A 20621-nucleotide genomic window follows, 5' to 3' on the forward strand; every position below is an offset into this window, starting at 1 on the left:
CAAATCAAAGGACCGCCCTCAATGCAGGAATTCCGAACTCACTCAGGATTGAGGTCATTTACCTATGGTCATCCTAGTATAGTTGAAGTCTATGTCATGATCGGTGTTATATAACGAGACGTTAACACTTTGTGGTCAGGTCTTATACAAACTCTTTTTATAGGATGCCCTCACTCGCATGTCCCCAACATAAATGATCAGGATCAGACCATTTGTGACAAGTCACAACACTTGTGACCATTCCACAAAGCAGGCCGCATCCGTAGCATTACTAAGATAAGATTTCCCTCCTATATCCATATACTACAGACTATTTTGGTTATCACTCAAGACATGATCCACTTGTATGTCACCACATACATGCTTGAGTCACGTACAGATACCCAGGATTTTATGTTTATTGGTATTTGGTAAAGAAAAAAAAAACAAGCAACTGAGTAAAAATACAAGATGTGAAGTAAATATCATATATTAACAACACAAGCGTTCGTACAAACTGTTTACAAACTACAGAACACGAAACTTTAGGGAATCAACCCCAACAATCTCCCACTTGTCCTAAAGGAAGTGGGGTATACAATAAACTAGTACAAAACAATAAACTATGGCATAAAAGTCAGTACAATAAAATCTCCCACTTGCCCTAGTTTAGCCGCGGCCGATCCTGTAGACCCATGCTTCGTAGGTGACCCTCACACACTGTAGCCGTGGGAGCCTTCATAAACGGGTCAACAACATTAAAATGGCTTGGGTTAGATTGATCTGTCTCATCTCCTTAACCTCTTGAGGCGTCTTAGGACACATGTCCTTAGACAAAGTGACTCCATGCCTGAACGACAGTAGGCCCCTCCTGAAGTCCTGCATCGAGTACTTGAGGAACATCTTATTAATGTACGATGTCTGAGACAGTGCTAGCACTTTGTTCTTACGATCTTAAAAGATCTGTATACCTAGAACAAACTGAGCCTCTCCCAAATCTTTCATTTTGAATTGGGTTGCTAGCCAGTTTTTAACTGCAGTCAGTAGACGTACATCATTCCCAATGAGTAGGATATTGTTTACATACAACATTAAGAAAACTACTGAAGTGTTGATGATCTTCTTCTAGACACAAGGCTCATCAAATTTTGGTCAAAGTCATACGACTTGATCGCAGTATCAAACCGTATATTCCAAGATCGAGACGCCTGTTTTAGTCCATAAATGGACCAATTCAGTTTGCAAACCTTTTGCTCTTGACCTTGTGCTATGAATCCCTCGGGTTGCACCATGTAAATGGTCTCCTCAAGATTGCCATTCAGAAAGGCCGTCGTGACATCCATTTTCCACATCTCATAATTATAATAAGCTACAATGGATAAGAGGATGCAGATCGACTTTAACATGGCAACAGGCAAGAAAGTCTCCTCATAGTCGACTCACTCTACCTGGATATAACCCTTTGCCACAAGTCGAGCCTTAAAGGATTTTACCTTTCCATCAGCACCTCGTTTGCGATTGTAGATCCATTTATAACGTATAGGGAGAAACCTCATTAGGCTGATCTACAAGATCCCATACTCAGTTGAAGTACATCGACTCCATCTCGAGATCCATAACTTTGACCCATTCATCCCAGTCAACATCCTTCATTGCCTTCTTATAAGACATCGGATCCTCAACGTCGCCATCTGCTTCTATAGCAAGGATTTTCATGAAACCCAGAAAGCGAACGGGCGGGTTTACAACCCTTCCACTACGTCGAGGTTCCCTCAACTCTTGAGGTAGAATCAACCTACTGGATGAACTCCCATCAACAATTCTTGCTGATGGAGTAGGCTCTTCAACAACTCTTGTTGAAATTTTAGTAGTTTCATTGTTAAGCTCACGCAACACAATTTTGCTTCGTGGACTGTGCTCTCTTATATGATCCTCCTCTAGGAAAGTAGCATTTGTTGAAACAAACACTCTATTTTTCGTCGGATCATAAAAATAACCCCTTCGTGTACCTTTGGGGTAGCCTACAAAGAGGCATAACCTCGATCGTGGTTCCAATATCTTGGGATTAGCCTCAAGCACATATGCAGGGCAACCCCAAATGCAGAAGTGACGTAAATTAGCTTTGTTGGCTATCAATAAGGCTACTACCAAGGCATAATTACGTGGTTGATGGAGAAACCTTGTCGAAAGAACTGTGAGGTCCACTGTGGAAGCGTGGATCATTCCCAATTCCCAGTTTTCATAGAATACAAAACTCAGAGAAAAATTATTCAATTCAAACACAATTTATAGCATGTTAGAAGAAGAAATTAGGGTTAGAAGATAATTTACTCTTAAAGACCAGATCTTCATGAATTTCTTCCAAATTGGTCACGAACTCTTGGTACAGAAACACGAACAAAAAAGACAACAAACCCAACTAGGACACCACCAAGAGGTAACCATTTGTATTCTCTATTAGGGTGAGAATAAGCATAAGTGTGTGGGCTCTGCTATATTTTGGGAAGAGGGAGAGAAGATATTTTAGAGTAAAAATTCATCTGAAAACACTTATGTTGGGAGAAGACTCTGTAATTTTCTGTGAACAAGATGAATGAAGATGATAAAAATGTACTACTCACCACTAACACGATTGACCTGAGAGTATTAAGGGAAGAGAAGTTGTAACTCCTTCCCTTTAATTTAAAATTAAATTAAATCTAATTTAATAAATTATTTAATGTGTGTGTGTGTGTATATATATATATAGATAGATAGATAGATAGATATAAATATAAAATAACGACCTTATCATATAGTATATATTAAGCTATATGTTATATCAAATATAACGCATAACCTATAGTCTTTGTATTCTATCAAATACAATATAATCTTTAGTTTGAATTCTCTTAATCATTTGTGGTATCTAATATAAATCACATTTATACTAAATTTAATTATATAAATCTAATCCATATAATTAGTATTTGAATCATATTCAGATATTTAATTCATCTCAAAATAAACTTTATATTATAATGTATCAAACACTGATATTAATATATATCACGTATAATTAATTCTCAATAATCCCTAGTTGAGCTATAGAGGGGACCTTATGGACGTGTAGATTGAAGCTCCAATGGTACTTGAATAATTAATTAAACTTCTTTAATCAAATTACTCAACATCAATAACCGTCGATCACTTCACTAAAGACCGATAATTGCACTTTTTGCACTATAAATATATTTCTGTGTTCATTGGATATAACCAGTCAACAGTGCAATGATCTTTCATAAATTGCTCGTAAGTACAGCTGGGCCAAAATTATCATTTTGTTAATGTAGTTACATCGATCTCCCTAAGTACCAATGATCCCTCTAATGAACAATAAGTCATAGTCCAACTATGACAAAAACCTTCTCGTGCTAAGAGAGGGTGTTGCGCCACATTGTTCAAACCTCAGAATTAGTTCTTAAGGAAGCAATTTATTTACTTACCGACATTAGGAAAGAATTGAATTCCGTCTTGTGTAGCTGTGTTCCCAACTCCCCAATCAGACCAATCCTCAAAATGGTAGGCTTATTGAGTCGCGATCTGACCACTCTCACCTATACAAACCAAAGGACCGTCTTCTTAGGCAAGAGTTCACAACTCACTCAAGATTCAAGTCATGTCACCTACGGTCATCTTGGTGAAATGTAAGTCTCTATTAGTAACGGTGTTATATAATGAGAGTATTCATTTCGTAGATCGGTCTTATACGTCCTTTGTATAAAACATCTCCACTCATATGTCTCTACATGAATAATCAGGATCAGATCATTTGTAGCACTTTACAACAATTGTAACATCTACAAAGAGGGTCGTATTCGTAGAGTCGCTAGGATAAGGGACTCAACCTTATCCATTTACTATAGACCATTTAGGTTATCACTTAAATATGATCCACCTGTATGTCTCTACATACATGTTTAAGCTACACAAGATAACTTCGAATGTTAGTTTATTGGTTTTGTGGGTTAATGCTACTAAATATCAAATAAAGTACCTCAGTTTTTATTAAATAAATAAATCATTTGTACATTACAATTACAAATTACAAGATCTATGAGATTTAGGGCATCAACCTCAACACTTACCTCATTTTCTGTGAATTCTAAGACTAGTCCCTTCTCATTACTTTGTAAAGAGAATATTTGTTCACTTCTAGCTAATTCTAGGCTTCTCTAGTTTTTTCCTTCCTCTTAAGGTTGAATCTCCTCTTGCCGGTCCTTCAAATATCATCATGATATCTTTGGTGGAGTAGAGTTTTGACTAGTTGATGATCCTTCCTAGTTTCGTGGCCTCAACCTTGGCCTCCAGTACCCTTCATTAAGATATTCTTTTAGGTACCCGTTCTGGATTAAAACCTCCATCTCATCCTTTAATTGATAGCAATCCCTAATGGAATGACCATGAGCATCATGATCAACATAAAAATATTTATTCTTATCCCTTTTACCTGGCAGTGTTTTCATCTTGTCTGGCCATTTGAGCGAGTATGTATGTTGAATTTCCATTAGAATTTGCTTAGGTGGAAGCCTTGTGGTTGTATATCTTTCAAATCAATGATCATATGCAATTTGTGGCGTAATAATCATCTATTCTTATTTTGTGATTATGAGATGATCTTTCTCTCGTGTCTCTATCCTTAGATCACTCTTTAGAATAATTTGTGCAATCTTTGTTTTTTGTTAGCCACACTTTTGGATTCAATTAGCTCTTTCGCGTGCTCATATATTTTTTTGCCTTGGTAATGAGTTCCATAAAGGATGTTGGTTCCCTATATCCTATGGAGTGCAGAGCCACTCATCCTTAAATCTTGCCACAACTGCTATTAAGACTGCTGAGTCTGTGTATCCTTCAACTCGCAGGGCTTCATTGTTGAACCTAGCTACGTATTCCCTAAAATTTCTTTCTCCTCTTTCCTGATTATCAACATAAGCATTTGTAGTTTCCATTGATCTCTTCTTCCCAAGAATTGAGTGATAAATGCTCTAGTGAGCTCTTTACATGAACCAATCGATCTTCTTTTGAGCTTCCAAAACCATTCCTTAGTCGACCCTATAAGAGAGAAAGAACATGCTCTATACTTTATTGCATCAGAGAGTTCGTGCAATTCCATCCAAGATTTGTAGGTATCTAGGTACTCTATAAGATCTGATTTTCCATCATATAGCTTGGTACTTGGGACTTTACACTTTGGGGGTAGAACCTCTCTCATTATCTCATTTGAAAATGGAGGGTCCACCTACTCAATCAAAGTTTCTTAATCAAACCCTTCTGTCTCATGAGCCTTTTATATATCCTTATGTATATCATTTATCTCTCTTTGTATTTTAAGGAGTTCTTACTTCCAAGGCATTGCTTCTGGTTTGAGGTCGACCTTGGCTTCTTTATCTAGTCATTGCTTTTGCTCAAGTAATATCCGCAAATTAGTTTCTAACGTATCTTTTGTTGGAGTTTTAGCCCTCAATCCTTCAATTTGGCCTCGACTTCGACTACTATGGTTTGAGGGAGAAGTATGTCCATACCTCTCATTGGCCTTCTTTTTGCAGTCTCTTCTTAACTTTGATTTATTATACATTAACTTAAGATTCTTTTGTTATAGATTTCTTAACTCGTCGAGATCTACAATGAGAGTACATTTTTCTTTTGTTGGTTCTTTTTATTATTATTATTTTTTTTTTTGAAGACTATTTGTGCTCCCAAAAGGTCTTCCTCCAAGCCAAATTTTGATCCAACATTTCTACTCTCTCCTATAAAGCCGCAAATTTTGACTTCGTCCTTTCCTTAGGAGATTGAGGTTGAGCCATGCTAAGGGCGAATAGATATTTCGTTGATCGTTGATCTGTTGTTCTTTTATGATGTCTTTCCTGATCTGATCCATCTCCATTGTGTCCGTCCATCTCGACGTAACCTCTGCTATTTCTTTTAAGTTTTCAAAAGTTGTAAACTTGTTCCCCACAGACAGCGCCAAGTGTTGATGACAAAATTCGGGCGAGAAGATTCACTTAACCTTCACATGTCTTTGACAGTTAAATTGTAATTTTGGGAAAGGATGTTGAACTGCAAGACAAGACAAGAAAAGTTAGTATTGAGCAAGGGGTCAAAGAAAACTAAGAAGGGGTGGAAGAACTTACCTTAGATGTTACTTACGACCCCTTATTTATAGTGGGGTAGACTTAGGTTTCTAAATCTAAGTGGGATTAGGAAATAGGGTTCTAAATCCAAGTGGGATTATGAGGCTGGCCAATGGGGCTTGGACCATAGCCTATGAGAAACAAGCCTTCAGGTATGGAAAATGGCCCACCTTGACCTCGACCTTCGAGGTAGGCCAAGGTGGGCAAATTAAGCCTTTTGGTCCAACACCTGTCATTTTCCTTGCTATTTTCCTCTCTCTGTCCATTGGCCCATTTTCTTACACTCATGTTGTTTTCATTTGACTTTCATTGTTTTGAATTTACCTTTAATGGCTTCGCTCCCTGAGCTTATGACTCTCAATCCAAAAGTGACCTATAACAATAAGTATCTCTAAAGTATTAGGTTAGTTTCAATTATACTCCCGAACTTTTAAAACTTCAATTTTAACTGTTGAATTTTGAAGTTTGTTACAAAATAACTTTTATTGGTTTTTTATGTTAAATTTATAGGGAAAAAAATTTGAATCTACTTATATAAACTGTCGAAAAACAGCTTGTAACCCTAGGGGTATTTTAGTAATTGTATGTATCCTAGGGCTTCCCACTAGTCTATTTATTTGGCCTATTTTCTTGTACTTTGTGTATCGAATCAATAATAAAAATCAGTCTCTATCGTGGTTTTTTTTCTCCCTGATCTAGGGTTTTCTATGTAAATCTTGTGTCCCTTTCTTCTCTCTTTTTTCAACATGGTATCAGAGCATGGCGACGAAACCCTAGCCATCATCGATGAGAACAGACCAGATTCTCCATCAGTAACCTCCATTGGAACTAGTGGGACAATAAACACCCACATCACTAAAGCCATTCAGGAAGTCGTGGAAATACCTCTAAGCCGCGCTGCCGAAAATCATCAAATCCGTGCCGGACCTCAACCCTAGCCGACCTAGTTCCAGCCGCCCATTCCTAGCCGAACAGATCCCGTCGGATTAGCGCTTGACCGTAGTGCATTCCAGCCACCCTAGCCGCACGTCTTCATCGGTCGATCCAGCCTGTGCGATGATCCAGCCGAAGCAGATCTAGCCGGTCGCGATGCTTCATGGACAACAGCCGGCAAACTCAGCACGATTATAGACAGCGGTGCCTTCTGTGGTCGAGTCATCCCGGGAGAAGTCGGTCAGTCCCTATGTGTCAGTCTTCTACCCGAGTGGTTCAATCGACCCTTCAGTCCAGCGGTCTGCTCCGATGGCGTTGGCGGTTGGGTATGCAATCAACCTTGCCGAAGGTCTACAAATGATCTCCAACGGCGTTTTTCCATCTCCAACAGCAGATTGTAGATTTTGGAATGGTTCTTGGGACAAACTCTCAACCAGAATTATCGGCCAACATACCAATATATTCTGAAAACCCGATAAATTCTTTCCCTATTTTACCTACTACAAATATCGTCTGGATCCATGAGAATTCTGCAGGATTTATTACTAAAGAGAAACTAAATGGTCAGAACTACTTTTCCTGGTCTCAATCCATCATAATGGCCTTGGAAGAACGTCATAAAGTTGGGTACTTGACTGAAGAGATACCTAAGTCTATACCAGAAGACCCTCAGGAGCGGATTTGGAAAGGGGAAGACTCACTATTGAGATCTGTTCTGATTAATAGTATGGAACCCCAGATTGGTAGACCGTTACTCTATGCTGCAATTGCCAAAGGTATTTGGGATGCTGTTCAACAACTTTATTCAAAGAGGCATAATGCATCCCGGCTCTATACGTTATGGAAAGAGGCACATGAATGCAAGCAAGGAACTATGGACGTAACGTTCTATTTCAATAAAATGTTTCTTTTGTGGCAAGAGATGGATCTTTGTAAGGAGATAGTATGGAAAGTGCACATGACGGAGCATAGTATGCAAAAAAATAAAGAAGCTGACCGTATCTATGACTTCCTTGCTAGACTAAATTCGAAGTTTGATGCCATTCGAAGTCGGATTCTGGGGCAACGCCCTACCCCCTCTCTCATGGAAGTTTGCTCAGAGATACGTCTGGAGGAAGACAGATCAAGTGCAATAAATAACCCAGTAATTATCTCTACAGATGTTGCTGTTTATGCCACTAAGTCTTCTAGCACTGACGGCGATAAAAAGCCCACTCCTGTCTGTGAGCATCATAAAAAGCCATGGCATACAAAGAACCAGGGTTGGAAGCTACATGGATGGCCCCGAACAATAAACGTCGCCAGTCACATGACAAATCAACCCCTGGACGTGTCCTTGTGAGTGACTCGACAAATGAGAATCCTCAGCATCAACCCTCAGCAGATAGTACGACCAACCTAAGTACAGTTGAAGTCAGTGCCATCACCTAGTCAGGTACTGTCCAGTCTTTTGGTCTTATTAGTATTAACAGTAAAAAAAAACCATGGATTGTTGACTCAGGGGCAATATATCATCTTACTGGTACTTCTAATCAGTTTCTTTCATATTATCCAAGTGCCGGCAACGAACGAATTAGGATTGCAGATGGATTGTTTGCACCTGTTGTAGGGAAAGGACATTTATCTCCGTTTGAGGATTTGGTATTGCGGGATGTATTGCATGATCCTAAAATATCATATAATTTGTTATCCATCAGTAAAATTACAAGAGATCTGAATTGTCAGGCATTTTTTCACCCGGCTCTGTTTTATTTTAGGATCTGAGCTCGGGGATGACGATTGGCACTGCCCGGCATGAACGGGGACTCTATTTCCTGACTGATGATGCTTCCTCTAGGAATGATTATAGAACTAGCCTTGTCTCTTTAAATTTTTCTAATTTTGAGAATGATTTTCTGTTATAGCATTACCGTTTAGGACATCCAAATTTTTGAATACATGAAATACTTATTTCCACATTTATTTCGTAATATTAATATGTCTTCTTTAAATTGTGATGTTTGTATTTGTGCCAAACAGAGTCGTGTCTTCTTCCACTCCCAACCCTATAAACCATCCAAACCTTTCACCTTAGTTCATAGTGATGTTTGGGGTCCCTCACCAACCACAACTTCCACAGGGAAATGCTGGTTTGTCACCTTTATAAATGATCACACTCGGCTTACTTGGGTCTTTCTTCTTACTAATAAGTCCGAGGTGTTATCTGTATTCTAGAAATTCTATGCCACTGTGGAAACCCAATTTAATGTCAAGATTGGTATTTTGAGAAGTGACCATGGGCGGGAATTCTTTAATGCTTCCTTCTAGGACTTTCTTGCATCCAAAGGGATTATCCACCATAGTTCGTGTGCATACACTCCCCAGCAAAATGGGGTAGCCAAAAGAAACAATCGTCATTTGGTGGAAGTTGTCAGGTCCTTAATGCTATCCACATCACTCCCATCTTATCTATGGGGGGATGCTATCCTTACTGCCACTCACTTAATCAATCGAATGCCTTCCCGAGTCCTCAACTTTCAAAATCCATTAGAGTGTTTGAAAAAGTCCTACCAACTACTCGTTTAGTCTCAGATGTACTGCTTCGAGTTTTCGATTGTGTTACCTTTGTTCACTCTCATGGTCCAAACCGCACGAAATTCACCCCCCGTGCTAAAAAATGTATCTTTGTTTGGTATCCACTCCATCAGCGTGGGTATAAATGTTACCATCTATACTCTCGCAAATATTTTGTTTCCATGGATATCACCTTCCTTGAGGATCGACCCTTCTTTCTCGTTAGCCATCTTCAGAGGGAGACATCTAGTGAAGAGGCTAATTGGTCCACATATACAGTTCCCTTAGCGTCATCTCTAATTCTCGAACATGTCGGTTCTATCCTCCCTACCAATCAAATCCCATGGATAACATACTATAGGAAAAATCTCAGGAAGGAAAGAACGCCACATGCCGCATCTCCGGCTCTAGTTCATGAGTCAAACCTGGCATCAGGTACGTGTATTCCTAAAATTAATGAGATTGATACTTGTTCTGAGACTAACGAATATTGAGAGGAAAAAGGAGAAAAAGGTACTGACATCACTACTATAGCAAATGGGAAGATGACGGTGAATAGTGATCGTGAAATAGTTCTAGAAAATGTGAGTGATACTAGAGATGATGGTGTAAAGGGGACTTCTGAAGATGAAACTCAAGCAGAGGAGAATATTGATCACAATGGGAAATCTGACAGTCTGAAAGAGCATGATGCTTCTCTCGATCTTCCAATAGCCTTGAGGAAATGCATTTGGTCAGGTTCAAGGTACCATATGCATAGTAATCTGTCATCTGAATTTAGGGTCTTTACCACTATTTTAGATACAAGGGTGATATTGAGTAGCATATAGGAAGCAATGAAAACTGAAGTTTGGAAGGTTATGGAGGAGATGAGGGCTCTTGAGAAAAACGGAACGTGAGACCAGGTGATCCTACCCAAAGGGCACAAGACAGTTGGGTGCGAATGGGTTTTCATTATAAAGTATAAATCAGATGGTACCATTGACCGGTACAAGGCCAGGTTAGTTGCCAAAGGGTTTGCTCAAAATTTTGGTGTAGATTACTCCGAGACATTCTCTTCAATAGCTAAACTCAATATTATCCGATTATTACTGTCAATTACAGTTAACAGAGATTAGCCTTTGCATTAACTAGATGTAAAGAATGCCTTTCTCAATGGAGAACTTGAGGAGGAAGTCTACATGAATCCTCCCCCTAGATTTGAAGATCAGTTCAAATAGTGAATTTGCCGGCTGAGAAAGTCATTATATGGGTTGAAACAGTCTCCGAGGGCCTGGTTTGACAGATTTGCCACCTTTGACAAAGGTCAAGGATATACCCAAGGGCACTCAGATCATATACTGTTTACAAAGAAGTCAACTTCAGGGAAGGTTACAATTCCCATTGTGTACGTTGACGATATTGTGCTCTCTGGTGATGATGATGATGAAATTGTGAAACTCAAAGCAAAGATGGCCAAAGAATTTGAGATTAAAGACCTGGGGAACTTAAGATACTTTATCGGAATGGAAGTAGCTCGGTCAAGGGATAGGATCTCGGTATCCCAATGGAAATACACTATTGACCTCCTAAAGGAGACATAAATGATTGGGTACAAATCTGTTGACACCCCAATTGAATATAATTCAAAGCTCAGCAATACTGGTAACAGTGTCCCGGTCAATAAAGAAAGGTATCAGCGGTTAGTTGGAAAATTGATATAATTATCTCACACGAGACTTGATATTTCATATGCAGTTAGTGTTGTCAGTCAATTTATGTAGGCTTCTTATGAGGAACACATGACAATAGTTGAACGCATCCTACGATATCTGAAAGGAACACCAGGTAAGGGGTTAATGTTCAAGAATTCTGATAAACGTTGCATTGAAGCCTACACTAATTTTGATTGGGCAGGGTCTGTTATTGATAGGAAATCAACATCTGGGTATTGTACATTTGTTTGGGGTAATCTAGTGACCTGGAGGAGCAAGAAACAGTGAGTTGTGGCCATAAGTAATGCTGAAGCTGAGTATTGGGCCATGAGTTTAGGGATATGTGAAGAAATCTGGTTGATGAAAGTGTTGTCAGATCTTCATCAAGGCAATGAGCTCCCAATGAAACTGTTCTGTGACAATAAGGCAACAATAAGTATTGCAAATAATCCTGTTCAACATAATAGAACAAAACACGTTGAGATCGACTGGCACTTCATCAAGGAAAGACTTGACAACAGAAGTATATGCATTCCTTATGTTCCCTCAAATTAGTAAATCCTAGATGTGCTCACAAAAGGTTTACTGAGACAAAGCTTTGGTTATTGTGTCAGCAAGTTGAGTCTTATTGATATTTATGCCCCAACTTGAGGGGGAATGTCGAAAAATAGCTTGTAACCCTAGGGGTATTTTAGTAATTATATGTACCCTAGGGCTTCCCACTAGTCTATTTATTTGGCCTATTCTCTTGTACTTTGTGTATCAAATCAATAATAAAGACCAGTCTCTATCATGGCTTTTTCTCCCTGATCTAGAGTTTTCCACGTAAATCTTGTGTCCCTTTCTTCTCTCTTTTTCAACATAAACAAATCTAAATACATAAATGGGAAAAAAAGATACATTGGCACATATATGAACCGTATCTGTTATTGTATTCCTCCATTCAATGCCATCCACTAATTTTCCATTCTTTCGTTTATAATTCTTTTGCTAGTCCTAACCACAAAATTTACTTCCCATATGTATATGTATAGGTTTGTTCGCTTAAGCAAAACTTAAGCATACAAAAACCTTTTCATCTATGATTTTAATGGAAAAAAAAAACCTTCAAACTTTTTTTGAAAAAACTTCAAACTTCAAGGATTAAAATAAAATCAACCCCATAGTTCAAGGTATTTTTGATAATTTAACCTTGTTTTTATTGTAAAATGCCTTAATATATTCTTTTATTTTTTTCTTAGTGAGAGTTGTTTTCATCATCGTAAAATTATATTTAAATTGCAAGTGATGCAATATATAAATAGAAGTGTAAAACACCAATGAGACAAATGATAAATAAAGTAAAACTCTTAGAATAGCCAAGAATCCTTAACAAGAGTTTTTATTGAAATTATTTAATACAACTTCTATTCAGATTTGATCACTCAATGCTGACAACCCTTGAGAACTCTTAGCATCTACCTTAGAACTGTAGATTTATTATTGAGATTCTTGCCACCCTTGGACCTCTTAAGAAGCATTCTTTAGAACCCACTCCATTAATGTGGAAACACCAAATCCAGTTGCAACACTCTTCTTGGTATTCCAAACTGGCCAGCAATGTCAAGGTGCATCCATTGGACATTTTTATCAACAAACTACAAACATATAATTCCAAGTTTTAGAATTCAAGGCATAAATCTATCCAAAGGATCATCTGTTTAAAATTTCCTTTTGGTTGGTAAAAACATAAATGAAGGATGAAAGAGCAAAAGAGATGGAAGATAAAATCTTCTCGTTTTTTGTGCAGTTGAAGAAATTAGAAGATAATATCCACCTGTTTCAGAAACAAAGCAGCTGTTATTGCACCTCCTTGACTAGGACTAGTGTTGATCATATCAGCAATGCCTGGCTTCATTGACTCCCAATAACTTTCCTCTAATGGCAACCTCCATAGTTTCTCACCGCTCCTCTCTGCAGCAGTAAATACCTCTTTTGCTAGGTCTTCATTTGGTGTAAAGGCACCTGGAAACAAAAAGGAAATTTGTAACAATCACATTTTTCTATTGATGATGCATATGAGACTCTTTTGTAGTTTCCAATTCTTTGTTCATTCTTGTGTTCTAACTTTAAATAGTAACCTTCTCACTAACTATTCCAACAGAGGGAGAAGAAAGAACTCTTCTTTTCACAAACAATGTGTCTCTAGTTATACATTTTGATTACTTCATATACATCAATTAAAACGCTTTTTTTTTCCAACTTTTCCTCGATCTATTTGTTGAGGATCACACATCAAAACGATACATGAATTAGACTCTTCTCATTGCAAATTGATTTTGAGATGAAACTCCATATATGTCTAATATGGTATCAAAGTCCATAAAATCAAAACAAGTACTCGACCTAGGAATGATGAACTCAAAGAGAGCACAATTGTAAAAGGGAATGTGTTGAGGATTCCACGTCAGAAAGGTGAACAAACCACACATCTTGTGTTACTCCTTTATTTGTCGTTACTTTAGTTTTATGTTATTATCTCTTAATTGAAAATGAAGTATAAGTTGTTGGGAAGGTTATCATACGTGCAACTGAAGGCCCAAGAGCAGTTATACAAAGCGTAGCCAAGTCAATAATCTGCAAAGCAATTTGAATTACATTAGATCTAATGTCGAAAACTATTAACAATGACATATCTAATTATTTGGCTCATAAAACTTAAAATACTAACTTATAATTATATATTTACCTTATCAACACCCAGCTTACAAGTATATATCAATGCATCAGCAAGGCTAAGTCTGCCTTCAGCATCAGTATTATTAACCTGAAAATTTTGCCACAAAAAAAGATAATAGTTTAAGTAGGTACCTTACCATGGTTGTAATGAAAGAAAAAAAGAGGGAGCAAAAATATAGTTTAAGATTAAATCCTCTTTTCTTCTTAGATCTTAACCAAAGAATATAGAGTATACCTCAATTGTCTTTCCATTTGAAGCAGTGACAATATCACTAGGTCTCATGCCAGTTGCACTTATCATATTCTCACAGGCAGCAGTAACAAAATGAATCTGTTTGGGAACAACAAACCAAGCCCTCAAATAGACCTATTAATAAAATTAATTACATGAAAATGAGTGATAGATCTGATAATGTTTTACCTCTACACCGAGAGGTTTAATTTCTGCAATGGCTTTGGCTGCACCAAAAATTGCTGCTGCCCCTCCCATGTCATTTTTCATTGTTTCAATGTTACTGTTGGCTCCTGTTTTAAGGTTGTAACCACCACTAATGGAAAAGAAAATTCAAAGAATTACTAAGAAATTTGTGATGAAGGTAGAATATAAACCACATCTCAAACCAAATATCACAGCAGTAAAGATGTTGATATGCCTAATGCACAAATGTCATTACACCAAGAATCTTATGTTGAGTATTTATGGTATGATTAAGGTCATTTTCAGCAAAAGTTCTTTGATCATGAGTATCTTTTAAAAGTATTGAGCAACAAACCACTTTGATGTTAGACTTTACACTCATAAAAATACTTTTGAAGTGCTTCTCAATTAAATTCTCAGCATGGTATGTATACAATCACCTGTCAAAGGTAATTCCTTTACCAACTAAACCCAATTTGGCTGATACAGGTCCACTGGGAGGTTTGTAACATAAGTGGATAAACTTGGGAGGATTTGCAGTGGCTGTTGCAGTCACACCAAGATAGGACCCCATCTTCATTTCTATGATTTCTTCTTCATTGAAAATTCTTGCAGAAAGAACATCATTGTACTTTTGGGTAATCTTTAAAATCTCAGCTGCCAATTCAACTAATCATATGGATGTAATTTCACAAAGTCAGCATCATGTATGGTCTCAAACTATGACATGTTATATCAAGTTGAAACTTAATATCAGTTCAAGGGTACAAATGCAAAAATGCATTTTTGGTACCATTGTCCACTAGCAAGAAAGTATATGCATTTCTTTACAGTTGCTGCCATGGCCTCACCTAGACCAACAAAGGCTACTATATTAGAAGCTGACTTGCCAAGCCCAAATAAACCAACCCTTTTAAAGCTCAAGCCAGAAACTCTTAAAACAACAGATTGGCCTTACTTTCCAGAGAAATCTTCCTCTGAGGAAGCTTGGGCCAACAATCCACCCAAGATTGCATCCAACTTATGTAAAAGTGGATTCTTAAAGTTGGAGTTTTTATCTCTGACCACATCTTTCTCTGTCACACCCACAGCAAGCAAGTCTCCATTCCATTCCAACACATCAATGTCTTTTGCGGTAAAAGTTATCTTTGAGACATTTTAACATACAGGCAACATATTGTATTAGTACTTCATGACAAACATATGAGTACTTTAAAGATGAAAAAAGAATGTAGTCGATTCTGATTTAAGGTGTGTTTGAGATAACTCTTACTTAGAATATGCAAAAGCTTATAACGATGGAAACGTGGAAGTACTTTTCAAAATTTTCAAGTAAAGATTTTTCTTACTTCAAAGTATTTGGAAACTGATTTAAGGAAAATCATTTTGCAGTGCTTGGAAGAATTTTTTTAATAATGGCTTCTTTTAGAAAGTGTGGTACTACTCTTAAAAGAAAAAGAAAAAAAAATGACTAAAGAAATGGAATCAGTATCAAGTGTTCAATAATTACTAGCAATAATAAAGTTCAACTTATAAAATGCAAAATAGTTTTTTTTTCTCTCTACATGCAAAAAGGACAAATAGACCAAATAAAACCCATTTACAGGGAATATGTGTACGATGCATATAGTAAGAAATTAAATGTAGTTATTATGTTAAAAGGATTTGTATATTTGTTAAAAAAACAATTGAGAGGCTCCATAAAGGGAAAAACAAAAAAAGTAGAAAAGATGTAAATAAAAATGAAAGATTATGAAGACAAAATAGGAATGGTAGAAGATCTAATGACGAAAAGATAATGTAAAACTAAAGAGAGAAAAAAAGGAACATAAGGTATGTACAAAACACAAAGGAAATGATTTTGAGAGAAAAATAGGCCTTATGAAAAGATCTGAGGGCAACGAGGGAAGTTAAAAATTCTCAAACTCTTAATTCCTTATAATATAGTATAGAGGACAAGATAAGATTTATCGAATGATATAACGGCAAAAAGGAAAGTTAAAAGTTCTCTCGTAGTCACCTTAATTTAATATAGTATATAGATATGAATTATATTGTTTTCACATTTTAATAAGTTAAAGGCCACATAATTTTCTCTTTAACTTTTCATTAAAAGAACCTTATATCAGCCGTCTTACTTATATATTTAAACGTCTTTACCACTAAAAACTCGAAAGTAAGTAAAAAAGCCGTGAATCAAAATGAATTAATGATGTATGTATATTTAATCCTATCAAAAAGGTCAAACAAGCAAAAGGGCTTCCAAAAATTACAATGAAAAGAAGAAATGCAAAAACAAGAAATAGACGAACACATAAAATTTGGTATGTCTTACAAACCTTAGGGGCGTTGCTGGGACCAGGACGAGTAAGACCAAGAGTTGGAGGAATTATGTTGGCCATGGAAGCTCAATTCCTTCAACAAAAGAAGAGAGCAAAAGGAGGAAAATGAGCAATAAAAAGAGCTAAATCTCAAAGGAATAAGAAGAAGAAAGTGAATGTTGTGCCTTTGGTAGTGAACCAATAAGCAAAGAAGAAGAGATCAATTTGCCAAAGATGAATATTATATTTGAGATAAGGTAAGAGAGGGTGAGATGGAGAGGGAGAAATAAAATATAGGGAAGATTTAGAAATAGAAAAATTTAGGTTACTTTTGGTAATTATGTCATTTTTCGTTTTTGGTTTTTGAAAATTAAGTCTATTTTTTTTTTCAATTTTTCATAATGATTTGCATCTTTCTTAAATATAATGGTTGAATTTTTAGCCAAATTTCAAAAACAGAAACAAGTTTTTAAAAATTATTTTTTTTAGTTTTCAAAATTTGGCTTGGTTTCATAAATCATTAATAAAAAGTAATAACAAAGAAAGAAATATGGGATTCGAAGTAGTGTCTATGGATTTAATTTTGAAAAAAAAAAAAATCAAATTATTACCCAATGGAGTTTTAGAGAATTGAAGAAAGTTATAAAAATTTATAGATAGGAAGAAGAAGGTTAGTGGGTGGTGAAGATAGGTTCTTAATATGGGTGTTCAAAAAATCCGATGACCAGAAAAATCGATCAACCAAACCCAATCCGTGTGTTTTGGGTTAGTTTATCAATTTATTTGGATTGAGTTGGATTCAAATAAATAAAAAATTTATGAATTGAGTTGGATCATGGTTCACAAAAAATAACTCAAACCAACCCGAACTCAGTCCAAACTTATTATTAATTTTAAATTTTATATATTTTTCTTATCTATGATATACTTATATATACATATATTTATTTTAGTTGTATTTAATTTCATTATTTTTAGATAATTTATTCTCTAAAACCTCCTAAGAAATAGTTTTCTTAGTACTTTGGAAAGAAGATTTTTATTATATAAATTGAAATTAAGTTATTAATTTTAATTGAATGAAAATAATTAAATAAATTTTTTATGTATTAACATTTTATTGTTTTTCGGTATAAAAATTTACAAGAGCAAAACTTAGAGGATTAAATATGTTACGGAGTGAGAAATTACATAGACAAAGTTAATCTAATGGGTAAAAACATAGGCTCTTATTATTATTATTATTATTATTTGAAACTTAGGTTTTTTTTTTCTCACCATTTAATTGTAGGTAATTTTCTATTTACTTAAAAAAAAAATACTAATTTTGAATTCTAGGCAAAATTTAAAAAAACTAATGAAATCAATATTTTAAATGCTACTTTCTTTCTTTTTTTTTTTTTTTTTTTGAGTTTTCAAGATTTGGTGTACATTTTTAAAACATTTTTTTTTTTTTAGAAAATCAATAATATAACAAGCAAATTATAGGTAAAAATAGTGCATGTTTGGCTTGGTTTGAGATTGTTGTAGCCTTTAAAATAATTGTTACAACTAAACTTTTTGTAAAATTAACTTTAATATGAAACGTATTAGTGTTTACTATAGGTAAATTTAAACTTTATACTTAACAAATTGGTTGCACATGTTTAGTAAATAAATACTAAATTAATGTATTTTAGGTATAATGACTAAGACGGACTTAATATTAGAAAAAAAAAAGTTAAGATTTTGTCATAATAACCCATCTTTCTCCCAAAATCAATCCTAGACATTGATTTTATATATTTAATTTTCAAAAACAAAAATGATTATCAAATAAAGTTTTAATGCAGGTTGTGTGACATAGAATAATAGACTAATTGGATAAAATACTTTTTTTAATCTCTCAATTTTGAGTATAGTTTCCATTTTTATCCTTGACTTTTGAATTTAGTTTTCTTTTTATTCTTAAATTTCTATATTTTACACTTCTACTCCTTTGTAAATTGATACTCGCTTTTAGTTATTGGCTTTAAGTTTCAATTTTTTTTTTTTTTGAGTATAATTGGGGATAGAGGATTCTAAATACGGATGTCGTGGTTACTAAAATACTCGTATCAATTGAGCTATTTCAGATTTGGCAAATTTTTAATTAATTAATTTAAAATAATTATGATGTGATTTTTAATTAATTTTAATAATATTCAAAAAGTAATAAAAGTAATTATATAATTATGATGTGATTTTTAATTAATTATCCATTAGGTCCCTTGTAGCTCACAAGTGGATTAAACATTAGAATAGCGTGATGAGTAAATTTGAAGCGTTCAAATACAAGTTAAGGGAATCGTTATATACGATAAAATTACACGTTTAATTATCGAATTAAACAAAATTGGATAATTGGATAATATTTAAATTTGATTTAAATATAAATTATATGAATAGATATTTATATTTGTGGAATTGGTGTATTAATAATTTAATATTAGATATTGAATTATTTTAATTAATTAAATAAATTTAGTTAAAATTAATGGTTTGAATTAATTTTATTTAAAATTGAAAATTTGAATTTTATGAAAATTCAAATAATTAAATCAATTTTTTTTTTAATAATTTAAAATTAAAATTTGAAAATTGATTTTAAAGGAAATTTGAATAAAAATTGATTTTTAAATCAAAATTTCCATTTAGTGGGTTTATCCCACTTTGAGCACACAAATTCCACTACAATTTTGAGTTACTTGGTGTCCATCCGCCATACAATCAGATTGCATGAGATATATGAACAAATACTCACTCCACTTTGTTGAGAGAAAGGTCGTGCACTTTGAAATTTTATGAGTTTTTGGTTGAGGAAGAAGTTCTTCATCATTTGAAGACCAAAAAGCTGTCTTTCTTCTAAATTCTCTTAAATTCAGCTCATTTTGGTTCCACCACCCAATCTAAGATCATAGAGAATAGTAAGGAAGATCAAGTGGTGGTCTACAAGTATTTGGAGAGGAATTTCATGCTGGATCTCAAGGATTGAAAAGTTCAACAAAGGTAATTTCATAAACCCTATTTCTTATTCTTGAACATGCTTGCTTAGATGCTAAAATAGATCTAATTAGAATGCTTAATGATCCTGATTGCTTCCATTAACTGCATGCTAACTCATTAATATAAACCCCTTTGTATAGAATACTTTCGCTCACATGTTTTCACATGAATGATCAGAATCAGATAATTTGTAACACTTTACAACAATTGTAACATCAACAAAGCGGGCCGTATTCGTAGTGCCACAAGGATAAGATACCTAACCTTATGCATCTACTACAGACCATTTAGGCTATCACTTAAACATGATCTGCCCGTATATCTCTATATACATGTTAAAGCTACAGATGATAACCTTGGATGTTAGTTTATTGGTTTGTGGATTAATGTTACTATATGTCGAAACATCTCATATTTTATTAAATAAATAAGTTATTTGTACATTACAATTATAAACTACAGGACCCAAGAGATTTAGGGCATCAACCCCAACAAAGTCATGAGGGTTTATGTCCAAAGTGGACAATATTATACTATCATAGAGATATATTTAAGGGTAAAATATATTTTTGGTTCTTCAAATTTGAAGTTGATGTATAGTTAGTCTCTAAAGTTTTAAAACAGATGCTTTAACTTTAACCTAACATAAATAGAAATGTGTCTGAACTGTTATATGCTTACGTGGATTAGTTGACAATTTCATTGAATTATTTTGTAAATAAATTTAAAAATATTTGAAAGCTCTTAGTTTGAAATGGTCGACAAGTTCGTAACTGGGAACATGGTGAGCAATGGAGTTCAGCATGGGCAG

General features: G+C 35.0%; 1 protein-coding gene and 1 pseudogene across 1 annotated transcript; one reads left to right on the forward strand and one right to left on the reverse strand.

Moving 5' to 3' along the window:
* The first annotated feature begins 7680 nt into the window (after positions 1-7680).
* Positions 7681-8424, forward strand: LOC120079245. The gene has a single exon (XM_039033406.1). It carries the CDS (start codon positions 7681-7683, stop codon positions 8422-8424), a length of 744 nt encoding a protein of 247 aa, XP_038889334.1.
* Positions 8425-12661: 4237 nt separating this feature from the next.
* Positions 12662-17002, reverse strand: LOC120080200 (annotated as a pseudogene).
* Between the last annotated feature and the right edge of the window lie 3619 nt (positions 17003-20621).

The sequence above is a fragment of the Benincasa hispida genome, chromosome 6, assembly GCF_009727055.1.
Source record: "Benincasa hispida cultivar B227 chromosome 6, ASM972705v1, whole genome shotgun sequence".
NCBI lineage: Eukaryota > Viridiplantae > Streptophyta > Magnoliopsida > Cucurbitales > Cucurbitaceae > Benincasa > Benincasa hispida.